The sequence below is a fragment of the Triturus cristatus genome, chromosome 9 (genome assembly GCF_964204655.1).
Source record: "Triturus cristatus chromosome 9, aTriCri1.1, whole genome shotgun sequence".
Taxonomy (NCBI): Eukaryota; Metazoa; Chordata; class Amphibia; order Caudata; family Salamandridae; genus Triturus; species Triturus cristatus.
In genome coordinates this window covers 212,734,815-212,743,825 of record NC_140592.1, presented here as the reverse complement: position 1 = coordinate 212,743,825, position 9,011 = coordinate 212,734,815, and the positions used below count along the sequence as shown (strand labels likewise).

Sequence of the window (9,011 nt, the reverse complement as noted above, 5' to 3'; positions counted from 1 at the left end):
TTTGCTGTCTGCAAGGCGTCACCAGCAAGGCCCCACCCTGCCTGGCCAAGAATGTGGCTGCTTGTAGACGGGTGGCGCAGGTGACCGTCGAAGCATCTGGGGCCTGGGGGTGACCTGAGCTGTTTGGCTCCCTGTGATGGTGGTATGCAGTGTTTGTATTTGGGGCTGGTGTTTTATTGCTTTTCTAAATCACGCTGTTGACAAAAAGACTCTGAGGCGACATAAATAATTAATAATGGGTGCCAGTAAACTCCACTATGTGATGTAGGCTGAGTTTTTGCCAAACTCAGCCCTCCAAGCGGAGTGCAGAGTGACAAAAACTCTGTGAACTCCACCATCAGAGTGAAGTTTACTGCCCACTCATCCTGTTTCCCATACAAAGGGCTGCTTACTCCCTACTGATAGTCTGGAGTAAGGGCGAGGAAGAAAGGACCTGAGTGCACTTCAAAGACCCTTCTTTAAAGTCACACCCACTTCAAAGGCACAACTGGGTATAAGTACTGGGCCTCTGACCCTACCAAGACTGTACACAACTGGACCTTGGAAAACCTCTGCCAGGAGCAAAGACTGCTGTGCTGCAAGGATTGCCACTCCTCTTGACTGCTGCTCTGGAAGATCTGGAAGAGACTATCATGGCCTAGAAGCCTCCCAGAATCCAGACTGAGGTCAGAGCATTCTTGGGCCTCACTGGGTACTACAGGATGTTTGTCAAGGGATATGGCACCATTGCTGCCCCCTTTACACATCTGACTTCTAAGAAGCAGTCCAGAAATGTGTTTTTGGCGGTGGCATGACAAAAAGCATTTGACTCTCTGGAGCAGGCCATGTGCACAGTCCCAGGGCTCAGGGCCCCTGACTTCTCCAAGGAGTTTATTGTTCAAACAGATGCCTCACAACATGGCATAGGGCCAGTTTTATCACAGCTAAATGAAGAGGGCCTAGACCAACCTGTATCCTTCATCTCCAGGAGATTACTCCCCATGGAAAAGTGGTGGAGTACTATGGAAAGAGAAGATTTTGCCGTGGTTTTGGTACAGGAGAAATACCTGTTTGGCAGTCACTTCCGTATTCAGACTGACCACAGGCCCCCCCAGGTGGCTAATTCAAATGAAGGGTAGAAATCCAAAACTGTTGAGGTGGTCCATTTCCCTACAGAGAATGGACTTCAGGGTGGAACACAGACCAGGGGTAGATCAAGCCAGTGCTGATGGCCTATTCAGGTTCTTCTGCCTTAGTGAGGAGAACCCCTTAGAGGTTGGGTAGATCTCCCCACTTTCAGCTGTGGGGACATGTGTTAATCCTGTCATCCTTAGGGGGGTTTACCCCCCAAATGTTTTGGCTGCTTTTCTCCTTTGTTGCTGTATCTTTTTGTTGGCCTTAGGACTCTGAGCACTTTACCACTGCTACCCAGTCCTAAAGTGCATATATTTCTCTATCCGGCTGGATAGTTGAAATATAGATTTGATTGCATTCTATATTTATTTAACTTGCATTACTTGTTACAAGGACCACTGTCCACGTTAAGACTAGTGGCCTTGCAGCACTGATTGCCCTAATAAAACAAGTAGCCTTTCAAACCTGTCTAAGGCCTGCCATTGCATGGCCTGTGAGGGCAGTTTACTGACACTTTGCCTCTGCATTTCAAACTCCTTGCCAAGCCTTAAACTCCCCTTTTGTAACACATAAGTCACCCCTAAGGTAGGCCTTAGGTAGCCCTAAGGGCAGGGTGCTGATTTATTAAAAGGTAGGACATGTTTAAGGTTTATATGTTCTGGTAGTGACAAACAGCCAAATTATTATTTTTTAACTATAAGGCCTACTCCTCTCATGATTAAAAGGAGTAGCTGCATCATGTTTCAAAATCTGTGAAATTGTAATGATAAATCCTCTTTACTGGTAAAGTAAAATGTAACATTACTATTGCCACTTTTAGCAAGTGGACATTTCTCTGCTCTTACTGCTCTGTGTGCCTTGCAGCCTGCCTCCAATACTCATCTGGGGTGGGTGACAGCTGCACGTTGTGCATTCCCTTTAGACAGCCACAAACACAGGTAGGATGGGCATGACAGAGAACTCATCTGCATTAATTTGCATTCTGACAGCTCTGCCTGGTCAGGAAGAGAGAGGGACAGCTGACAGTTACACCTAAATATGCAGTGTCTCCCACGCAAAGGGTTGATTACCCTCTGGGACTAGGGCTGGGAAGAAAGGACCTGAGCGCACTTTAATGATCCTTCTGTGAAATCAACCCATTTAAAAGGCACAACTGGGTATAAGTATTAGGCCTCTGACCTTACCAAGACAGTACACAACTGGACCAGTGAAGAATTCTGTCAGGAGTAAAGACAGCTGTTCTACAAAGATTGCTACTCTGCTTGACTGCTGCTCTGGAAGAACTGATTTTCTGCTTTGCTGTGCTGCCCTGCTGCCTGCTGATCTCTGCCCTGCTGAGGACAAGGACTGGACCCATCTCAGTTGAATCCAGAGTGACTCCAATGGATTTCTAGCTTGGTCCCTGAAGTCTCAGGGCACCAAACACTTCCTTCAACCATGCAATAGCACCGGGACCCCATCTGTGAGTCCTGCCATGCCAAGTGATGCCAATCCGGTCCAGGTCTCTTAAAAGGTTGCTGTACAAAACCATTCAAATCAATGTAGTGACAACTTAGCACCAATCAGAACTGACACATTGCCTTCTACGCCAATGCAGGAGCTGATTTATGACATAGCTTTGACAGAATATGCGGCTCGATGATGACAGATTGCCTGCATTGTAAAGGGTTTGGTCGACGAAGCCTTCATCGCCTGCGCAGATTGGAACCAGGCATTGAGTCTTCAATGTTGAGGCTAGCTCTACAGAAGGTACTTTTTCAGCGGGACCTTTGCGAGTCCTGTAGAGGCCTGCAGTCCACGTTCCAGCGTGACCTTGATCTTGCTTTACTCATATAAATATATGTATTTTTCCAAGTGTGTGTGTGTGTGTGCGTGTGACAAATTCTTTACACATTGCCTCATTGGAAAAGCCTGATTGCTCTGTGGCAAGCTACCAAAGGTTGAGTACAGGTTATCTTTTACTGTGTATCTAGCTTACCATGACTAGGATTGTGATTCCTGCTTCGACAGGGTGCATACCTCTGCCAACCAGAAACCCTATTTCTGACACCAGCTCTTATGTCTAAGCAATCATTGTCTACAAATGACATGATTAAAGTTCAGTGATAAAATATAGTTTGGCAATGGGCACACTGTGCATGGGTAAAGCAACCCTTGTTACCATACAGAAATATTGCAGGGAAGGCAATGTGTATGGTGCAAGTCAACCATGATGCACAGCCAATGTCTTAGCTACATGCAGGGACAGATTTATCAACATGTTGCTCCAGTGCAAAGTCACAAAACGTGACATAAATCAATGCAGTGCTGATATAGTATTTACTTTCTAGCCCAAAACTTCATTTGCGCGGGAAAGTATCCTTAAAGTAACACAAATAGGCTTTGCTGTAATTTGCATTGAAGAAGCATGTCAAAGGTTATACATGTGCATTCCCATGCTATCATCCATTGCTTTTGACACAAAGCTCAATGTTCTAATAATGCTAGACAGGGCCTTACACCCTAAAATAACGCATCCTCTATTAATTTCTCCAAACATTTCCTACTTTGCATGTGTGCTGCACATCGCACATCAATTGAGTGAAAAGTTTTAAAGTTAGCCTAAACATAGTATTTTATACTGGAATGTTACCTTTCTAGTACCAAATCCTAGGCTTGACATCACACACACACCTTTGCCCTATTGATGCTGGGCACATGTTAGAGCACCACCACAAAGTATGACAACAGCCATGAAAGACCTTAGTAGATATGGCGCTGCACTGTGTTTTTCCCTGTGCACAATGTATTTCACTAAGTTGCTGTGCTGTATTGTGCAATTTGTTTTAATTAACCTGTCCCATAGTGTAATTTCCACTGATGTGAGAAGACAATTTTCTCCAAAGTGAAACAGACAGACCTATCTTTCTATGTGCTGAGTACTCTGGCCCAACTAAGGAGTATCCACAGTTGTAAAGTTACTATTAAATCATAGTTTGCAAATACTGATAATGAATAAACTCACACAAAAGTGTAAGTTTACCTTTGTGAATCAGGCTCAGGGTTTGAACTACAATGGGGGTTAACATTGAATTTGGCAGTTACCGAAATAAAATCTGCATGTCCCAGTGTTTGCTGTGGAAGTTTCCAACTGTAAAAGTTCCGCAGGTTTAACCTGCCTAAATTGAACATTAAAATATTGCACCTGATAGTTACTGTTTGCAATAAACATCTGAACTTTTATAAATGCTAACAGCTGATTCAACAATATACCAACAAATAGACACATACAACTTTGTATTTACCTAAGGGATGTTTCTTTTAATAAATAAAAAAATATATTCACACCACCAATTGCCTGCAGCTTCGCCTTAAACCAGGATGTCTTATGTGTAAATCATCTTTGCATTTGAAAGAGCTATAGTAGTCCGTGTTAAAAGGAGTATTCAAAAGGCACACTGCATCTTCTTCAGTAATCATCGCACCTCCTTTAGTAACGCAATGCACAAAAATCTTTTGATCGCTGGCCTTAAACAAACGATTAACCCATCTTCCTTGGGATGCAGCCCTCCATTTCCAAAACCTCCGGCCAGCCATCATATTTGTTTGACTGTTTCTCATTCTTTAGGTGCTGTGAAATAATAAACCATAAGAAGGTTAATATGAGCTATTTGCAGTGCTGTTTAAACACATTGGCCATCTAAGGACCCATTGAGAAACATGTCACTCTTTTGACTTGCCTACTGATGGTTGCCATTAAAATAATGCAACTTTCTATGTAATGAGCACAAGTGATCAGAGGTACCTCAATGCTGACATAGACTGTAGTAGTGCACCAAATAGTTCTTGACCTTCAACAGACACATCTGCCCCCTCAGCAATATCAGAAGAGTTCCACAGGAGTCAATGTAATGTACAGTGCCTGGAAATGTGATTACAGAGTCTGGGGAAGATGTGTTACCAAACAATAGGAGGGATGCAATCTGATCACTCACTGCTGGTGGACTGATCACCGTCGTCTCCTATGCTGATGACACCTAACACAGCATCTCACCGATGGACAAAACAACCACCAACAGAACCCACCTCACCAACCGCATGACCATGGTAGCAGACTGGATGTGGACCAACTGCCTGCAGCATAAATCCGACAAGTGGGAAGTACTGGTCTTCGGCAACAAGACCTCTCCATGGGACTCTGCATGGTGGCAGTTGGAGCTAGGACCAACACCCACAGACCACGGAAGAAATCTGTGGAGAGGGATCATCCTAGACTACAAGCTCAACATGACAGCTCAAGTCAATGCAGTGTGTGCCTTCTGCGTCCATGTCCTACGCATGCTGCGAAAAATCTTCAAATGGTTGCCTCAGAACATCAGATGGATTCATCATCAGCAGGCTGCACTAGGGCAGCACTCTCTAAGCTGGAATCTCCAAACAAGACCTACACAGACTCTAGACCATCCAGAAGACCCCTGTAAAACTCATACTGACCTCCCATGCAGCACCCACATCACACCACACCTCAAGAAGCTTCACTGACTCCCCATTCACAATCACAGACAATTCAAACTTCTCATACACACATATAACGCCCTGAACAATACAGGACCAGAATACCTGAACAGCTGTATACACTTTCACCAATCCACCAGAAACCTATACTCTGCCTCACACTCACTTCGTCACATTTCTTGCACACACAAAAGCAAAACTGGTGGTCGCTTATTGTACTACATTGCACCCAAGACATGAAACAACCTCCCTCAACACATCAGCCCCCTCCTCACTTCTTGAGTTGCACAAGAAGCTGTAGACCTGGCTCTTGGGATAAGCACCTTGAGGACTGAAAACATACACACCTGCACAAGCGCCTGGATATCCCCTGGTGATTAGTGCTCTATACAAATCAATGTACCATAACATAACTACTGCAACCCATTCCGCAGTGGAAATTTGCTAACAGTGAGGGTCATTTACATATCCATGTAGAAGAGTCTAAACTACACCACAGAATATTCAAAAATGTCAACAAGTTCGGACATTACAGTGAGAAAACCAACAAAGTGGGTAGGGGAATGTGGTGTTACTGCCAGAGCAAGGGAACCAGGTTTGAGTCAGCGTCTATTCAACCTCCTGTAATTCTGTGCAAATCTCTTACTCTCTCTGTACATAAAATCAAGAAAATGAATGTGTCCTTGTGCAATGTAACTGGTGATCATGTAAAGCATCCCAATATATTTGGGTCATGATTGCGCTATATAAAGCTTAAAATAAAAAAGCACACACATCAGTTACTTCTTTTCCACACACACTCACACATACCCACATGCCATAATTCTTGCATTCTCAGTACATTCTCCCTACATCTCATCTCACTTACAACCATTCGCCACCCCAAACAGAACTCACAACATCCAAAAGTCATAAAATGTAGTCTGCATCTTCACCAGAGTTTGCCTTCCCCTATACCACGCATAAGCATTCCTTACTCTCTTTGCCGCATATCCCTACACACTTGAAGAAAGTGAACCTTTTTTGTCAGCACTATCGCCATCTGTCATCTGTAAAATTAATGCACTGCGGGTTAAAATTGGAAAAAGAATATTATATTATAGTAATCAACACAGTGGTAGTGCTAACCTAAATTAAGAAACCTGGTCAAGACTGCACATAAATGTATTGAAATATGCCTAGCGTCACTCAAGTATGCATTTCAGTCTGTTAAACAGGTGTTTGCCTTGGCACAATGAAAAAGATTTGTATGATATTATATCAGCTCACACTTGGCATACATATCAATTATACATGTAATAGTATTTTAGTGTAGTATAGATCACAGTATAGGCTAAAGTACTTCCAGACATTAAACCAATACATTAGCCAAGCCCATACATAAATAATAACAGAGGGACAAGACATCTCTAAACGAAGTACACTTTTGCGACTATTGAATAGATACAAAGACTTTGAATGAGATGGCTTATTCCTCTCTCCTAAATGAGGGTAAGTCAAGGTGATGGTCCCTGCCCATGAGAGCCTTTATCTAGAATATATTCACACTCCAACCAAAATGGGAAATAAACACTGCCATGGTTTTTGTGGAGAAGCCCATTTGCATTTCAGGAATTCTGCAGTTTGTCTTGGAAATATTTTTTAAGAGTAAACCAAACTTCAACAAGCACATTACAGTTTGGGGTAATAACAACACAAATGCTCTAAGATAGTGGTTTCTTAACTGTTTAACTTCTGTTGATCCCCACTTAATCATTACTAGAATCTGGGAACCCCCACTGAACCATATTGGAATCTGGGGACTCCCACTGAGTCATTATTGGAATCTGGGTACCTTGGCCTAAGGAATTCCATGGATTTGAACAACAAAACAATAAACAAAAATATGGACACAAGCATTTATCAAACAAATGATGAAATAATGTATTTAATTCACAAATATACAAAAAATAAAAAATACATTTTATTAAGGTTGTAGTTTTTCTGAATTCAATGGAGGCCAACCTTCATCGGTACTATATTCTGTTTGACTGCTCCCACAAATCACTCTGAGGATACCAACGTAATTTTTAGTCTCCAATTTCAAATGCCTTCACATTTATAGATGCTTTTAACATTTCCAATTAAAAATGTTACTCCTTTGTTTATAAACACATTGTTAATAATGTTTTACTTTCTAAACAGTTACAGACCACATAAGTAGGCATTGTGGACCCCAAGGGATCCCGACCAAAGGTTAAGAACCACTGCTCTAAGATACCCCTGATATTTTCATACATTAATTTTAAGATAAAATACTTTGTGAATGGTAAGTCATGCTAGATCAAGAAGATGTGACCTTAAGGTCTCCCCTACTGATAGTGATTTGGATTTGTGCACCAGACTCCATTTTTAGAAATCACTTTACCTATTCCTAGTAGTAAGATTTAAATATGTTATTTTTGATGTTATTGTGACAAGAGTCTACATTCAGCAGCATTTTCCTGTTATTTTATTAGTAGCATATGAGACATAAGTCTTCCTGAGGTTCCCTAAAATATCAATGTTATAGGGTTGTCTGGTATATATGTGATATATAACAGTGATACGTGCATAAAGGGGTCGCTTTTGGGGAATACTTATGCTGGCTGGTATTTTCCCTCACATTAATATCCTGCTCGTTACGGACTATCAGTTAGATTAGGCAGTAGTCACTGTATTATATAAACATGGGAATTGGACAACTCAGGTTAGAGAGGTTGTCACCCCGAACTGACCAGAGCACTGTTAGATTTCTAGACCGCTGGCTACCATCCTTCCTGGACCTAAGATTGAACGATGGAGCTAAAACTGAGATTCACTGAACTCTGCCAGCAGCAGGCACCCTATTCACTGCCTTTATCAGCTGAAGCTCTCATAACACAGAGGCCCTCTGTGAGTTGGGAGTAAATAGTGATAAGGTTGGTTGTAGGAGTGACGGTATCTGGTGCTGTGAACCATGATGGAAACATTCATTGTGTTCCCTTGTATCCTGACAATATTAATAGCAATCTGCTTTATATGGTTGTTGGTCCTGGCCCATGTACTAATTCATAGGATGTTGCAATGCACATTGTGTCATTATTAGTAGAGATGCTTGAGTTTGACATTCTAAGTATGAAATGTGTGTTTCCTGAATACCACTGCATCTCTGGGAAAAGGACAGTTTAGTTTAAAAGAGTGCTTACTTCTTCCCATAGAATGGGGCAAGATGCAGGTCTGTGGTAAATCGGATCTGCCTTTCTCATACATAATACATTAAGTTCACTGCCTTACAAGAGTGAGCTTGGATGTCCAAACCCGCAGACTCAGGGTTTATCCCTAAGATACATAGCACTACTAGCACTTAAGAAATGTCAGCACATGATACACTGAGGCTTTCAACC

At 42.3% G+C, this 9,011-nt stretch overlaps 1 protein-coding gene across 2 annotated transcripts in view; it reads right to left on the bottom strand.

Moving 5' to 3' along the window:
* Positions 1-4,386: 4,386 nt before the first annotated feature.
* FAM3D (FAM3 metabolism regulating signaling molecule D) overlaps positions 4,387-9,011 on the bottom strand; it is a 517,653-nt gene continuing 513,028 nt past the window's right edge. For both annotated transcript variants that reach the window (XM_085624738.1, XM_085624737.1), the window contains one exon: positions 4,387-4,723. In XM_085624738.1, coding sequence (XP_085480864.1) covers positions 4,634-4,723 — 90 coding nt within the window. In that variant the 3' untranslated portion in view covers positions 4,387-4,633. The remainder of the gene's footprint in view (positions 4,724-9,011) is intronic.